The 17,904-nt window shown below is 47.7% G+C and overlaps 1 protein-coding gene across 1 annotated transcript; it reads right to left on the reverse strand.

Annotated features, from left to right (window-relative positions):
• Positions 1-14,940: 14,940 nt before the first annotated feature.
• LOC144680064 (protein rapunzel-like) lies at positions 14,941-17,061 on the reverse strand. Its single transcript, XM_078541198.1, has one exon. The coding sequence runs from the start codon at positions 16,982-16,984 to the stop codon at positions 15,821-15,823; it is 1,164 nt and encodes a 387-aa protein (XP_078397324.1). The 5' UTR covers positions 16,985-17,061; the 3' UTR covers positions 14,941-15,820.
• Positions 17,062-17,904: the final 843 nt, after the last annotated feature.

Below are 17,904 nucleotides of genomic sequence, written 5' to 3' on the forward strand. Positions count from 1 at the left end.
AGTGGGTAAAATTATGGCCTCTCTTGAGAGGAGAATGTGAGAGGACAACCCTGGGACAGGCAGTCAGCAGCACCTAGAGGAGAGCGGACAGCTCCAAAAACAGCGCGAAAAGCGGCGAGTGTTCCAGAGCAGAGGTGACTGATGGAGTTTGGTGAGGAGGGAGGAAGTGGTCCTTTCCTTTTCTACCTTTCCTCAGAAAGAAGAGCAGCGGCCTTGATAAGTAGGACCTGGTGAGTAAAATAGAAAAGTGTAATATTTTTAAACAAATAACTATACTTGGATCTAACTGAGAAGCGCCAGGAATAGGGGAAATTTAGGGCCAATATAATAAAGTACTATAAATAGTCCAAAGTAGAATAAAGTTAATGTAAGGGAAGTAAAGGTCAGGCACAGCAGGGCAGCTCAGTCAAGTGGAATACGTGTCCTATAATGTGTGCAAAGTCATGGACGCTACCGATGTCCTAGATGACCAGATGTGCAGGAAGTGCTGTCAGCTGCAGAAACTTGAGCTCCAGGCTTCAGAGCTCGAGCAGCGGCTGGAGTCACTGTGGCGTATCCATGAGGCTGAGAGCTAGGTGGATAGCATGTTCAGAGAGGTGGTCGCAACTCAGCTTCAGGGCCTGGAGACCGAGAGGAAAGGGTGACTACCAGGCATTCCAAGAGAAGTATGCAGTTGTGCAGGAGGCCCCAGGGGTTCCACTCACAAATTGGTTTTCCATTTTAGAAGCTCATGAGGGCGCTGGTTCCTCAGAAGAGTACAGTCAGAACCAAGATTGTGGTACCACGAGTGGCTCGGCTGTACAGGAGGGGAGGAAGAAGTAAGGAAGAGCTATAGTTATAGGCGATTCATTGGTTAGGGGAACAGACAGGCATCTGTGGCCATAGACATGACTCCAGGAAGGTATGTTGCCTCCCTGGTGCCAGGGTCAAGGATGTCACAGAACAGGTGCAGGACATTCTTCTGGGGGAGGATGAACAGCCAGAGGGTGTGGTCCACATTGGTACCAATGGCTTAGGTAGGAAGGGGGATGTGGTCCTGCAATCAGAATTTAGGGAGTTAGGTAGAAAATTAGCAAGTAGGACCTCAAATGTGTAATCTCCAGATTACTCCCAGTGCCACGTGCCAGTGAGTACAGAAATAGGAGGATAAGGCATAATGCGTGGCTGGAAAGATGGTGCAGGAGGGAGGGCTTTAGATTCCTGGGACACTGGGACTGGCTCTGGGGGAGATGGCACCTGCACAAGCCGGACGGGTTGCACCTGAACAGAGCTGGGACGGAGTTCCTTGCGGGGCATTTTGCTAATGCTGTTGGAGGGTTTTAAACTAACTCGGCAGGAGTGTGGGAACCAAGAGAAAATATGAGAGAGGGATACCAGCGTGCACAAAATACTGGGAGGGACAGATAGCACTAGTATAGAGAATAGTAAGTTAATAGGTGAAGTTGGGGTGAGGGAGAAAGTAACAAAATCTAAATCAGGGTTACTATGCATGTATGTGAATGCACAGAGTATAGTGAATAAGATTGGGGAGTTACAGGCACAGATTGCCATGTGGAAATATTATGTGGTGGCGATAACAGAGACCTGGCTCTAGGAAGGGCAGAACTGGGTGTTAAATATTCCCGGGTACAAGGTGTTCAGAAAAGATAGGAAAGGAAGGAAAGGAGATGGGGTGGCAGTATTGGTTAAGGAGGGCGTTGCAGTGCTGGAGAAAGAGGATGTCCCAGAGGGTTCAAGAACAGAATCTATTTGGCTAGAGCTAAGGAACAATAAGGGGCAATTACATTGCTCGGTGTAGTCTATAGACCGTCAAATAGTGAGAATGGTGTAGAAGAACAAATCTGCAGGGAAATTGCAGAGAGATGGAAGCATTATAGAGTAGTTATAATGGGCGACTTTAATTACCCGAATGTAGACTGGCACTGTGGTAGTGTAAAGGGCGGAGAGGGGCAAAAGTTCCTAGGTTGTGTTCAGGGGCAGGATTTTGATACCCGTCGGCCAATTCAGATCCACCCAGAGTGAAACTCGGCTCTTCACTGGTCAGCAAGTGGCCAGAGGGCCTGTGCACCACCAGCTCCAATGGTGACCATGTGGCAGGTTTAAAACCGGCCCAGTCAGGCCCTGGGAGGCTGCCAGTGAGGAGGAGAACTCCAGCATTGTGAGCAGGCGAGTAGAAACCATGGAGAGCGATGCGGCCGCAGACCCCAGGCTGGAGGGCGGGTCAGGTGGGTCAGGCGGGTCTGGCAGGGGGGCGGGTCAGGTGGGTCAGGCGGGTCTGGCGGGGGGGCGGGTCAGGCGAGAGGGCGGGTCTGGCGGGAGGGCGGGTCTGGCGGGAGGGCGGGTCAGGCGGGAGGGCGGGTCTGGCGGGAGGGCGGGTCTGGTGGGCACTCAGACCCCCCGGTTTTCTGATAAGTGCCTCGCGATCCTCCTGGAGGAGGCGGCTGTCGGGAGGGACACTCTTGTCCCCTGGGTGGCAGGAGGAGGCCACCGCACCTCAGCAAGAGGGCACGAGAGGAGGTGTCAGCCCTGGTCAGCAGCCACCATGTTGTGCAGCGCACCTGGGCCCAGTATCGCAAGAGGTTGAATGAGCTGCTGCCCTCGGGGAGGGTGAGGACCGTGCTGGCTTGTGTCAGTGTGATGGAGTATTATGGTCTGGCTGTCTCCCCATGGAGCTCAGGGGTGTTAGAGTCCGAGTGCAAACTGTCAATGACGCTGGAGCTGACCAAGGGGCTGAGCCCTGGCTGCTGGGACTGAGAGTCTTGCGGCTCGAGGGCCATGACTGGGATGTGCCCTGTGAGCTGTTCCTCAGCTGGGGTTCGCCAGGCTGCAATGGGGCTGCAGGTAGAGAGCGGACTCATCAATGCTCCTCTGTCCTTTCAGGAGAAGATGAGCCATAACAACATTGAGAGGTTGTGGACAGGTGGAGGCGGCGCTAACCTCTTAATCCTTTCCAGGTATGAGCAGGAAGCCTTGGAGCTGGAGAGGCACCAGGCACCTCGGTCACCCGGGCGTGGAGAGGCCAGGGTATCAGATGAAGGTAAGAGTGCGGTGCGCAGAGGTGAGAGTTATGGATTGTGCAAACATTCTTGTGCAGTCTCTTCATTGATGGGAGCCTCAAACCTGGAGTCCCCATGGATCACTGACAGACAATGGCACCGTGATAGTCTCACCAGGGTGCCTGGCACACACAGTGACAGTGTGATGACCGAAACTAATGACATGTTGCTGTTCTCCCTTAGCTTTTGCCACCACGTACCCAATCACACACCCCGACGACCCTCCACTGGCACCAGAGGCCTGCCAGGCTCCAGAAGCAGACATTAGCATAGATACCAGAGCCTCAGTGGGTGTTTGATCTTCAGCTCGAATGTCGGTGCACAGCGGTGAGGACACTTCACACTCGCGTGAGGAGCAGGTGGAGACAGAGAGTGCCCAGGGTGCCGGCAGTCAGGGGGCTGCTAGAGACCAGGATGATGCTCAGTCGAAGGCTGATGATGAGCCTCTGGAGTCGTCCATTAGGCGGCAGATGCTGGATGTCCAGTGGGATGTGTGGGAGGGTCTGGTGGAGATACATGAGGGTCTGTGTGGCATGGTCTCCGTGTGGAGGAGTCCGTGTGGAGCGTGAGCACTGTATAGACCCTCATGGCCGAGCCCACTGCCCCCTCCATGGAGAGAGTGGTGACTCTCATGGAGAGGCAGCTCCAGGGACAGAACCAGGGGCTCCTGGGGTTGTGCTTGGACCTGCAGCCCTCACACAGGCACTGAGCTCAGGTGGTCAGTGTCAGTGTGGGAGATGGATGAGGCACCCAGGATCCCAGCGAAGTGTCCGTGCATCAATGGTGAGCAGGACGGTCCAGAGCGACCGCACATTGGCACATGAGCTGCTTGTCGTCTCTGTGGTCTCCTCTCCGGGCGCTCCGGATGATGACAGCAGCTCCTCCGCCCCTCTCCCAGTGACTGTCGTATCTGATGAGGCTGTGGTGACTGGGGAGATACCAGCCGTGCCACTGGCCACTCCCTCCCATGCAGGGCCAGCTCAGGCTCCACGGGCCAGAGGACGCCTGCCAAGGCCAACAGGACAGCAGGGTCAGCGGCTGTACCCAATGCCAGTGCCAGCGAGGAGGGGCACCTAGACGTAGTGCCCACAAATGTAAGTTTAAGGCACCGTGAGGACAAGAGGGACTGGTCACGGGCGATCTTCTGTTGTACAATGTTTGGTCTATTTTAACTGGTCTGGGGTTGAAGACCAGAGAAAGTTCTGTTAATTTGTTTATGAGATAAATTTTCTTTTGTGGTAATGGCCGGAGTCTGCTTCACCTTTTTTATTTAATGTGGGTACGCCAGGATGTAATGCTGGATGTGAGTTGCTGGGTACGTTATTGCCCAGTGAGCACTGAGTGGACTTTGGGTTCACACGACAGGGGCATTTCAGAGACCCGGGATGGAGGCAGCAGCCCCGGCCTGAGGGGGAAGCTGATCTTTAGCAGCTGAGCTGAAGGAGTGTTGGATCAGGGTGTCCCTGGTATCCCTGCCTCCCTGGAGGTTACCGAGCTCTGCCTCCACACCCTCAGTATCCTCCCCGTGCTCCCCTTCTGACTCACTACTGGATTCATCCTCTGGGGCCAGTGGAGCTGCCTCAAGATCCTCTTCCTCCAGTGGGTTCCCCCCTTGCCAGTGCCAGATTGTGGAGAGCGCAGCATGTGACCACTGTCAGTGACACCCACTCTGGGGGTTATTGTAGTGCCCCCCCCTGAATGGTCCAGGCATCGGAAGCGCATTTGAGAAGACCGATGGTTCTCTCCACCACAGCCCTTGTGGAGGCTCCTATTGTCCCGCTGCTCTGCCTCTGTTCTTGGATGGCGGAGAGGGGTCATGAGCCACCTTCTGAGGGGATAGCCCTTGTCACCCAGCAGCCATCCATCCAGCCGGGCTGGAGCACTGAAGAGCCCCAGCACCTGGGAGTGTCTGAGGATGTAGGTGTTGTGGGAGCTGCCTGGGTACCTTGCACAGACTTGTAGAATCAGCATCCTGTGATCACACACTATCTGCACGTTCATGGAGTGGAAGCCCTTCCTGTTGACGAAGGCACCGGGCTCACCCGCTGGAGCCTTGATGGCCACTTGTGTACAGTCTATAGCACCCTGGACACGGGGGAAGCCAGCAATGGCCGCGAAGCCTCTGGCTCACTCAGCCTGGCTGGCCTTGTCTGTACAGTAAAGAATAAAGGTCAGAACCCACCTGAACAGACCGTCTGTCACCAGCTTGACACAACTGTGGACAGCTGATTGGGAGACTCCACACAGATTCCCCCACTGAGCCCTGGAAAGAGCCGGAGGGATAGAAGTTGAGGGTCACTGTGACCCTCAGAGCCACTGGCATGGGGTGTCCACCCACACAGTCGGAGCTGATCTCAGGGCCGATCCTCTGACAGATGGAGGTCACTGTCTTCCTGGAGAGGCGGAGCCTCCTTCAGCATTGCACCTCGGACACATTGAGGTAGCTGCATCGCCGCCTGTGAACCCTGGCAGCAGGATAGTGGTGTCTTCTGTGGCCCCTTCCACCTTGGACTACCTGCTGGCCCTGCACCCCTTGTGCCTGCGCCTCTCCTCCCACAGGTCCCTCCCTGGAAGCTGCATCAGGACACCCGGCCTCCTCTCCCTTCTGCCCCTCTCTCCCTCCTCAGAGGAGGTGCCTCCAGCGGAGACCATAATCCCCATTCCCAGGGTAAGGGGAGGCTGCCTGATACCTGGAAGGGTCCACACAGTCTGAATCCTCCGGGGGCCTTGGAGACACCAATGAGCCTGAAATGAAGCCGGGAAATGCTAAGAATGAAGCTCTGAACAGAGATGAAGCTGCCAAGTACCAATAAGCAACCAGCAGCAAAACTATCCCCTAAACTCCTCATTCCTCACACGGGCGATGCTGCTGACCCTTTTTATCCCGCCTGCGGATGAGGTTTCTGAAATTGTGGGCTGCCCACCTGCCTGTTTTGCCCATGTGACAGGCGTGAAATCGCACGGACAACGGAAAAATCTCCGTCAATTGGCTTCTCAATGGCCGTAAGTGGCCTGTGAATTAATGGCGGGCACAGCTCCAACTCCCGCTCACACCCACCTGCCTGGTGAAATATCGTGCGAGTGCGCGATGACATCGGGACGCCATTTTACACCCGATCAGGTCGGGTGCCCACCTGCCCATGGGATGTAAAATTCAGCCCCTGGGGAATTTTCTACAGCAGTATGTGTCCAATCCAACTAGAAAAGACGCTCTGTTGACCTGATTCTTGAGAATGAGGGGGGCCAAATCGATCAAATATCAGTGGGGGAACATTTAGGAGGCAATGATCATTGTATCGTAAGGTTTAGGATGATGATAGAAAAGGAAAATGTGCAATCCGGAGTAAGAATAATTAATTGGGGGAGAGTCGACTCCGATGGGGCAGGAACGGAGCTGGGCCGGAGAGACTGGAACTGAAGGATTGACGGGAAAAACTGTAGCTGAACAATGGGCTACCTTCAAAAAAGAATTAGTTCGGGCACAGTCGAGGTATATTCCATCGAAAGGGAAAGGTAGGGCAAACAAATCCAGAGCTCCCGGGATGAAAAAAGAGACAGAAATTAAGATAAAGAAGTAAAAGTGTGTCTATGATAGGTGTCAAGTAGAAAATACAATTGGGAACCCAGAGGAATACAGAAGGTTCAGAGGGGAGGTGAAAAAGCATAATAGAGAAGCGAAGAGGGTTTATGAGAAAAGACTGGCAGCCAACATAAAGGGGAATCCCAAAGTCTTCTGTAGACACATAAATAGTAAAAAGCAGTAAAGGGAGGAGTAGGGCTGATTAAGAACCAAAAAGGCAGGTATGAGGACCTGTTCGAGGAGCCTCGGCCCCTGCAACTGTCCAACAGTTAGAAGGTTCTTGCAAGCTGTGTGGATGAAAGTGGGGACTGCAGGGAGGATGAATGAACTGACCACAGCACCGTGGTACAGGGAGACATTCAAGTAGCGGGAGGAAATAGGAACGTAGTAGTGGTAGGGACAGTATAATTAGGGGGATAGATACTGTTCTCTGCAGCCGTGAGTGTGAGTCCTGAAGGCTGTGTTGCCTGCCCGGTGCCAGGGTTAAGGACATCTCCTCAGGGCTGGGAGGAACTTGGGAGTGGGAGGGGAGGGATCCAGTTGTCATTATCCACATTGGTACCAACAACATTGATGGGACTGGAAAGGAGGCTCTGCTGAAAGAATTTGAACAGTTAGGAGCTAAATTAAAAAGCAGAACCTCCAAGGTAATAATCTCAGGATTACAACCTGAGCCACGGGCAAACTGGCATAGGGTAAATAAAATCAAGGAGTTAAATGCATGGTTTAGAGACTGGTGAAGGGGGAATGGGTTTCAGTTCATGGGACACTGGCATCAGTACTGGGGTAGGAGGGAGCTGTTCCAGTGGGATGGGCTTCACTTGAACCATGCTGGGACCCGTGTCCTGGCAAATCGAATAACTAGAGCTGAACAGAGGGATTTAAACTAAATAGAGGGGGGGAGGGTTCTGGAAAAGAGATACATATAGGCTGACAAAGCAAAATGACATGGCAGCATTGCAGGGCATCTATTTAGGTCATGACACCCAGAGTGTGACAGAAACATAGAAACTAGGAGCAGGAGTAGGCCATTCGGCCCTTTGAGCCTGCTCCGCCATTCATTATGATCATGGCTGATCATCCAACTCAATACCCTGCTCCCGCTTTCTCCCCATATCCTTTGATCCCTTTCACCCCAAGAGCTGTATCTAACTCCTTCTTGAAAACATACAATGTTTTGGTCTCAACTACTTTCTGTGGTAGTGAATTCCACAGGCTCACCACTCTCTGGGTGAAGAAATTTCTCCTCATCTCAGTCCTAAATGGTCTACCCCATATCCTCAGACTGTCACCCCTGGTTCTGGACTCCCCCACCATCGGGAACATCCTTCCTGCATCTACCCTGTCTAGTCCTGTTAGAATTTTATAGGTTTCTATGAGATCCCCCCTCATTCTTTTGAACTGCAGTGAATATAATCCTAACCGACTCAATCTCTCCTCATATGTCAGTCCCGCCATCCCAGGAATCAGTCGGGTAAACCTTGGCTGCACTCCCGCTATAGCAAGAACATCCTTCCTCAGATAAGGAGACCAAATCTGCACACAATATTCCAGGTGTGGTCTCACCAAGGCCCTGTACAATTGCAGCAAGACATCCCTGTTCCTGTACTCGAATCCTCTGGCTATGAAGGCCAACATACCATTTGCCTTCTTTACCGCCTGCTGAACCTGCATGCTTACCTTCAGCGACTGGTGTACAAGGACACCCAGGTCTCATTGCACATTCCCCTCTCTCAATTTATAGCCATTCAGATAATAATCTGCCTTCCTGTCTTTGCTACCAAATTGGATAACCTCACATTTATCCACATTATACTGCATCTGCCATGCATTTGCACACTCACTCAGCTTGTCCAAATCACACTGAAGCATCTCTGCATCCTCCTCACAGCTCACCCTCCCACCCAGCTTTGTGTCATCTGCAAATTTGGAGATATTACATTTAGTTCCCTCATTTAAATCATTAATATATATTGTGAATAGCTGGGGTCCCAGCACCGATCCCTGCGGTACCCCACTAGTCACTGCCTGCCATTTGGAAAAAGACTTGTTTATTCCTACTCTTTGTTTCCTGTCTGCCAATCGACTTTCTATCCATCTCAATACACTACCCCCAATCCCATGTGCTTTAATTTTAAAGGAAAGGGAAGGGACAGAGTGTACAAACATAAAAAAACAGCAGCAAATAGGGTCGAAGGAGGGAAAAATGGTAAAAAGGCAAAATTAATGGCTCTTTACTTAAATGAGTGTAGTATTCAAAACAAAATAAATGAACCAACAGTACAAATAGAGATTAATGGGTATGATCTTATAGCCATCACGGAGATGTGGCTACGAGGAAATCAAAGCTGGGAACGAAATAGTCTGGGGTATGTGACTTTTGAAAAGGGCAGGCAGGATGGAAAGGGTGGTGGGGTAGTTTTGTTAGAACGAGATTAAATAAGTACGATAGCAAGAAAAGGTCTTGGATCGGAAGATGTAGAATGCAAATGGGTGGAGGTAAGAAATAACAAGGGAAAGAAGACACTGGTGTGTGTAGTCTACAGGCCTCCTAACAGTAGCTATACTGTAGGACAGGGAATAAATCAGGAGATAATGAGGGCATGTAAAAAAGGCAGTAAATTAATCATGGGTGACTTTAATCTCCATGTAGATTTGGGAAAATCAAATTGGCAGAGGTAGACACAAGAAAGAATTCATAGAGTGTATTCGGGACAGTTTCCTAGAACAATATATTGTGGATCCAACCAGGGATCAGGCTATTTTGGATCTGGTAATGTGTAATGAGGCAGGTTTAATAAATAATCTCAGAGTAAAAGATCTCCTCAGAAACAGTGACCATAACATGGTGGAATTTAGCATTCGGTTTGAGGGTGAGAAACTTGGGTCAGAAACAACTGTGCTAAACTTAAATAAGGGTAATTACAATGGAATGAGGGCAGAGTTGGCTAGAGTGGACTGGGAAAGGAATTTAGCAGAATAGATGGTTGATGAACAATGGCAGACGTTTAAGAAAATAGTTTATGACTCACAACAAAGATATATCCCAGTGAAGAAGAAGGATTCTAGGAATGGGATAGACCAACTATGGCTAACCAAGGAAGTTAAGGATAGTATCAAATTGAAAGAAAAAACATACAATGTGGCAAAGATTAGTGGTAAGCCAGAGGATTGTGAAAGTTTTAAAAACTAACAAAAGATGACCAAAAACATAATATAGAGGAAGAAAATAAACTTTGAGGGTAAACTGGCAAGTAATATAAAAATTGACAGTAAGAGCTTCTTTAAATATATAAAAAGGAAGAGAGAGGCCAAAGTCAATATAGGCTCCTTAGAGAATGAGGCTGGGGAAATAATAATGGGGAATCAGGAAATGGCAGAGGAGTTGAATAAATACTTTGCATCAGTCTTCACGGTAGAAGACACTAATAGCTTACCAAAAATACTAAATAATCAAGGGGCAAAAGCAGGGGAGGAAATAAATGCAATAGTTATCTCTAGAGAAAAAAGTACTCGGGAAACTAATGGGGCTAAAGGCTGATAAGTCCCCTGGACCTGATGGGTTGCATCCTAGGATATTAAAGGAAGTAGCTACAGAGATAGTTAATGAGCTAGTAGTAATCTTCCAAGAATCCTTAGATTCTGGATAAGTCCCAGGGGATTGGAAAACTGCCAATGTAACACCCTTACTCAAAAAAGGGAGGGAGACAACAACAGGTAACTATAGGCCAGTTAGCTTAATATCTGTCATTGGGAAAACATTAGAGTCTATTATAAAGGATGTAATGGCAGAGCATTTAGAAATACATAATGTAATCAAGAAGGTGACACCATGCCTAACAAATTTATTAGAATTCATTGAGGAGGTAACAAGCAGGATAGATAAATGGGAACCAGTGGATGTAATATATTTGGATTTCCAAAAGGCATTTGATAAGACACCACACATAAGACTACTTAGTAAGATAAGAGCTCATGGTGTTGGGGGTAGTATATTGGCATGGATAGAGGACTGGCTAACTAATAGAAGAGAGTTGGGATAAGGGGGGGAATTTTCAGGATGGCAACCTGTAACTAGTGGAGTGCCACAGGGATCAGTGCCGGGGCCACAATTATTTACAATATATATTAATGACCTTAGATGAGGGAAGTGAATGTATTATCACCAAGTTTGTGGATGACACAAAAATAGGTGAGAAGGGAAGTGGTGAGGATGACACAAAGAGTCTACAGAGGGGTATAGACAGGTTAAGTGAGTGGGCAAAAACTTGGCAGATGGAATATAATGTGGGAAAATGTGAGATTATGTACTTTGGCAGGAAGAATAGAGGAACTGAATATTATTTAAATGGAGAAAGACTGCAAAAAGCTGCAGCACAGAGGGATTTGGGAGTCCTCATGCATGAATCCCAAAAAGCTAACATACAAGTTCAACAGGTAATAGGGAAGGCAAATGGAATGTTGGCCTTTATTTCAAAGGGAATGGAGTATAAAAATAGGGAAGTCTTGCTAAAACTATACAAGGCACTAGTTAGACCACACCTAGAATACTGTGAACAGTTTTGGTCCCCTTATCTAAGGAAAGATATACTGGCATTGGAGGCAGTCCAGAGAAGATTCACTAGGTTGATCCCGGGTATGGAGGGATTTTCTTATGAGGAGCGGTTGAGTAGGTTGGGCCTGTACTCATTGGAGTTTAGAAGAATGAGAGGCTACCTTATTGAAACATATTCAAGGCTGAGATAGATTGATTTTTAATCAGTGAGGGAATCAAGGGTTATGGGGAAAAGGCAGGAAAGTAGAGTTGAGGATTATCAAATCAGCCATGATCTCATTGAATGGCAGAGCAGACTCAATGGGCCGAATGGCCTACTTCTGCTCCTACGTCTTATGGTTGTCTGGTCTTAAAAGAAACTCTAACTCCTTGTCCCAGTCCACCATCATCATCATTTGGAAGGTTTGATGCTGTCATTCTAAAGCTCCTTGAGTTTGTGGATGGGATACCGAGGACTTTAACTGTTTGATCCCCAGACGACTCGTAACTTCCTGAAGAATGTTAGACATGAAATTGGAACCTTGATCTGGCTGGGTCTCAGTGGGTAATCATGCCGAGTGAAGAATTGGGTTAATTTCTCTCCCGCTATCTTGGCAGAAATTGCTCCCAAGGGAATGGCTTCTGGAAATGAGTAGCTATGGCCAAAGTAGTGAGTATATATTGGTGACAAAAACAGAATTACCTGGAAAAACTCAGCAGGTCTGGTAGCATCGGTGGAGAAGAAAACAGTTGACGTTTCAAGTCCTCATGACCCTTCGGCAGAACTGAAGTATAGTTAGGAGAGAGGTGAAATATAAGCTGGTCTAAGGTGGGGGGCGGGGGGAGAGAGAAGTTGAGGGTGGGGTGGTTGTAGGGATAACAGGGCAGAAGAGACAGGCGGAAATCCTGTTGGAGAACAGAGCAGTACTTCTTCAGGGAGGGCATTTCTTGAAGAGAGGTGGCAGTCAATTATCCCTACAACCACCCCACCCTCAACTTCTCTCTCCCCCCGACCCCCACCTTAGACCAGCTTATACTTCACCTCTCTCCTAACTATACTTCAGTTCTGCCGAAGGGTCATGAGGACTCGAAACGTTAACTGTTTTCTTCTCCACCGATGCTGCCAGACCTGCTGAGTTTTTCCAGGTAATTCTGTTTTTGTTTTGGATTTCCAGCATCCGCAGTAGCTTTTAGCTTTTTGTTTTTATATAAGTATATATTGGTGTCCTCTTTTGTTTTTGGTAAAGATCTCACACAGTCTGAACGAGGGCAATTAGGGATGGGCAATAAATGCTGGCATAGCCAGCGATGCTACATCCTATGAAGGGATAAAATAAAAGAGTTTGGGTAGCCCCTGTATCCCCTAAGTATGGATTTATCTACTTCCCTGAGGAATAAGGAGTTACTTTTCCTTTGGACAAGAAATCCCTGTCGCTTTCAGGTATCTTGTTCACCTCCCCTGCACTCACAGCAGTGTTTGTATTTGGTTTTACAGCTGCAGTCAGAGCTGCAGCTCAGAGCTTCAGAAACTGGTGCGTTTGTTACCCAAATAATTGATCTTCCTTTTTTATCCTCAAAAGCAAAATCAAAGCCAGGCCTTTACACGCAGGTTTCCAAGCATGGTTTTTTTCTTCAAAGCTATAAACCACCATGTGACCCTTTTGTAAACCGAGTCCACCGGGGTCAAGAGGTTTCCAACTTTTAAAAAGCTGCTTAATTACCTTTTCTTGTAAAATGCCATCTTTTCCAGGAACAGCAGCAACCAGAGTCCTTGTGTTAACCCTTTAAGGGACAGTGTCTTTTAAAATAACACAAATTCTTCCAGAATGTTCTAGTCTTTGAAGCTAAACCATTTTCTATGGTTAAAACATTTATGACAACATTGTCCAGGTCTTGCTGCATTTGGACATGGACTGCTTCAGTATCTAAGGAGTCGCGAATGGTGCTGAACATTGTGCAATCATCAGTGAACACCCCCACTTCTGACCTTATGATGGAAGGAAGGTCAATGATGAAACAGCTGAAGATGGTTGGGCCGAGGACACTACCCTGAGGAACTCCTGCAGTGATGTCCCGGGACTAAGATGTTAATCTCCATTTTCAAGTTTTATGTTACCTACAATCATTGAAATTATATCCTGTATAACCAAGTGTGGGTCATGAATATATTTCAAAAAGTGGTAATCCTAATACTGATTACTAGCTAATAGTGATATATACTGTACAAAATGGGAATTCACTCCAGACTGTGAGGTACAGTAACCCAGATCCTGGAGTGAAGTGGGAGTGATCCCAGACTGTGGGATACAGTAACCCAGATCCTGGAGTGAAGAGGGAGTGATTCCAGTCTGTAAGGTACAGTAACCCATGTCCTGGAGTGAAGTGGGAGTGATCCCAGTCTGTAAGGTACAGTAACCCAGATCCTGGAGTAAAGTGAGAGTGATCCCAGACTGTGGGATACAGTAACCCAGATCCTGGAGTGAAGAGGGAGTGATTCCAGTCTGTAAGGTACAGTAACCCATGTCCTGGAGTGATGTTTTGCAGAGTGGGGGTTGCATTGTGGTGTGAATATACTGCATTGCTGATGATGTAATTTGGGATCTGTGCACCCAGTGTAAACTGAAGTGCCGATTGCACTTAATCTCTTGCTACAATATCACCGGATCACAGAATGGTTACAGCACAGGAGGAGGCCATTTGTCCCATCTTGTCTGTACTGACTGTCTTAATGAACAATTCACTTAGAGCCACTCTCCCACCTTCTCCCCATAACCTTGCACATTCTTCCTTTTCAGATAATAATGCAATTCCCTCTTACGTGCTCTGATTGTCCCTGCTTCCACCCAGGCACTGCATTCCAGATCCAAAACACTTGCTGTGTGAAAAAGATTTTTCAATGTCTCCATTGGTTCTTCTGCCAATTATCATAAATCTGTGCCCTCCCGTTCTTGATCCTTTTATGAGTGGGAACAGTTTCTCCCTATCTTCTCTGTCCAGACACCTCATGATTTTCAACATCTCTATCAAATCTCCTCTTAACCTTCTTCTTTCTAAGGATACCAGTCCCAACTTCTCCAAACTATCTTCATAACTGAAGTTTCTCATCCCTGGAATCATTCTCGTGAATCTTTTCTGCATTCTCTCCAATGTCTTCACATCCTTCCTAAAGTGCGGTGCCCAGAACTGTAAGCAGTACTCCAGCTGAGGTCGAACTAGTGACTTATACAAATTCAACATAACCTCTGTGGTCATATACTCTATGACCCTATTAATAAAGCCCAGGATACTGTATGCTTTATTAACCACTGTCTCAACTTGCCACCTTCAATGAGTTATGCATGCATACTCCCAGATCCCTCTGCCCCTGCACTCCTTTAGAACTGTATCCTTTATTTCAAACTGTCTCTCCATGTTCTTCCTACCAAAATGAATCACCTCACAATTCTCTGCATTGATCTCTGCCACCTGTCCACCCATTCCACCAACTTCTCGATGTCCTTTTGAGGTTCTGCCCTCTCCTCCTCACAGTTTGCAATGCTTCCCAGTTTTGTATCATCTGTAAATTTTGAATTGTGCCCTGTACACCAAGGTCGAGGTCATTAATACATATCAAGAAAAGCAGGTATCCTAACACTGATTCCTGGGGAACTCCACTACAAACTCCAGCCCAAAAAACATCCATTAACCACCACTCTCTGTTTCCAGGTCCATGATGCTCCTGTCCCTTTTATTCCGTGAGGAATGTGGAGAAACAAAACGATTGGAAGAGGTTGCTGTTGGACATTTTATTTAGCCCATCCCATAATACAGTCAGAAAATGCATTCTTTCAAACTGTTTGCTGTAAGCAAAGCCAGTGATTACATCATTACAATTCAAGCAGGAAAATACAGCCAGGGGTCCAGTACAGATGGACCTTCCTGGTTACAGTGTGAGACAGACAGAAAATAAACAGAATAATTATCAGCGGAAGCATTAATCTCAACCTGTCACAGATTTACACAGAGATGGTCCTTTTGTGGAGCTGCGTGGACCTCCTAGGGATGTTATTCTGGGCATTCTAGCGATTTGTCCCTGGGTGATACCCCAAACACTAATTTTATTATTCACTCCCTCCACCACCGACGCACAGTAGCAGCAGTGTGTACCATTTACAAGATGCACTGCAGCGGCTCACCAAGCCTCCTTCGACAGCTCCTTCCAAACCTATGAACTCCACCTCTGAGAAGGACAAGGGCAGCAGATAGATGGGAACACCACCACCTGGAAGTTCCCCTCCAAGTCACTCACCATCCTGACTTGAAATATATCGCCGTTCCTTCACTGTCACTGGGTCAAAAAACCTGGAACTCCCTCCCTAACAGCACTGTGGGTGTACCTACACCACATGGACTGCAGCGGTGCAAGAAGGCAGCTCACCACCACCTTCTCAAGGGTCAATTAGAGATGGGCAATAAATTCTGGACTAGCAAGTGGTGCTACATTCCCATGAAAGAAATTTTTAAAAGCCCTTCCCAATTTAGAAATCCAACACCAAATACTTCCCGCAGCATCTGAATTCAATCTTAAATGTTCTCTGCAGTGACAGCACCCTGGAAACTGCTTAACCCACTCCTGGCAAAGCTTCAATGAGTAGCATTCCTCTGTGAGGTTTAGATGCTGTGCACACACAGAGTGACCCCACTGTAGTTTTCCCAGAAGTGACAATCACTAGGAAAATTACTAATGTACCACAACCCCTTATACCGTCTGACTGTGTGGACAACGAAGAGACCCCCCAGCTTCTCCTTTACGTGTTCAGCTACCTCCTTTGCATGATTCCTTTGCTCCCATCCTTCCATGGAATTCTGGATTTTTTCTCTATCGAGAGGGGTTTTATATTTAGCATAAGAGATGACACAATTCACATCATGCAGTCTGAAAAAGTGAAAATAATTTGGGCCAGTAACACAGTGATTGTCAAACCCTACAACATCATCATAGACCCGAACGGACCAACAAATCCAATCATATTTCTTTTTCAAAGCATCGAGTAATGTGCCCACCAGCTTTTTGTGATCGTGGGTATCCTCGCTTTTTATCATTTTCTCAACATCTATCTTTGCCTGGTCTTCAAACTCATTGATGCACTTGTCAATCATAGATTTCATCTTTCCTTCAATATCATTCATTTTCTTTACCCACTCGTTCTTTATGGCAGCTTCATCATTCCCGGTGATGGCAGTTTGACCAATGAGAGCAATCAGGCCAATACACAAGAGCTCTTTCAGACGGGCACACATGCTTTCCATGAGGCGCCGGCTCCTCTGGTCATATTTCATGGTGGTCTCCAGAATGGGCTCTGAAAAGATAGCTGATTTACCCATAATGCCGTCATAGAGAGTGTGGAGATTCTGATCTCCTTTCGTATCTGCAAAGTGCGACAGAAACTCAGCTTTCTCTTTCTCCCTGTACTCTGGTTGAGCTTTGGTTATTTCTATGTACTTTCTGAACTGGTTTTTCAGGTTCTCTTCGACAGTGAAATATTGTTGGTTAATCGTACTCTGCTCTACTGCCCTCAGAACCTCCCTAATCTCATCTGAAATCACATCCAACTTGTTCCTGACTTCTGAGAACTGTTTCTTCATGTATGCCAGCTCGGGACTATCGACATTACCCATTATTAACTTTAGCACCACTCCCGCTAACCCAATAATGGGCCCGAACACTCCAGCTGCAGAAGCAAATTTCTCCAAATTTTTAAACACTTCCATAGCCTGCGCAACACCTGCAACAGCCTGTGTCAGTTCCAATGCCTGCTCTGCTTTGTCAGACATTGTGCAGGGTGAAGGTCTTGGCAGTAGATGATGATGATGATGGGATACTCGCTGTACAGTGGCTGGAAAAGAAACATTGAAAAGTAATTTTTAGCAGTTTGCAGCTTTGAATTAGACTGGGGTGTGCTGTAACTTTAGTGGGGACCAAAAACAAGTGGGAAAAAAGAGATCTGCATTTCTGTAGCACCTTGCACAGCCCCAGGATATCCCAAAGTGCTTCACAGCCAATTAAGTGCCAGGGCACTGTGGGTGGTCCAGCTGCTCAGGGTGGGAAGGAAGAAGTGTGGAAGGGCAATGGTGGTAGGGGGTTCGTTAGTGAGGGGAGCAGACAGGCACTTCTGCAGCCATAGACGTAACTCCAGGATGGTATGTTGCCTCCTGGGTGCCAGGGTCAAGGATGTTATGGAACGGCTGCAGGACATTCTGAAGGGGGATGGTGAACATCCAGGGGTCATGGTCCATGTTGGGACCAATGACATGGGAAGAGAGAGAAATGAGGTCCTGCAAGCAGACTTTAGGGAGTTAGGTAGGAAATTGAAAAGCAGGACTTCAAAGGTAGTAATCTCCGGATTACTCCCGGTGCCACGCAATAGTGAGTATAGGAACAGAAAGATACAGCAGATGAATGCGTGGCTGGAGAGATGGTGCAGGAGGGAGGGTTTTGGATTCCTGGGGCATTGGGGTTGTTTATGGGGAGGTGGGACCTGTACAAGTTGGATGGGTTACATCTGAACAGGAATGGGACCAACATCCTCGCGGGGAGGTTTGCTAACGCTGTTGATATGGATTTAAGCTAAATTGGCAGGGGGATAGGATCCTGAAAAGTAGTTCAGAGGGGAGAGAAGCTGAGATGGAATTAGAAGTTAAAAGATAAAAACAAAAAGCTAAAAGCTACTGCGGATGCTGGAAATCCAAAACAA

The sequence above is a fragment of the Cetorhinus maximus genome, chromosome 4 (assembly GCF_964194155.1).
Source record: "Cetorhinus maximus chromosome 4, sCetMax3.hap1.1, whole genome shotgun sequence".
NCBI lineage: Eukaryota > Metazoa > Chordata > Chondrichthyes > Lamniformes > Cetorhinidae > Cetorhinus > Cetorhinus maximus.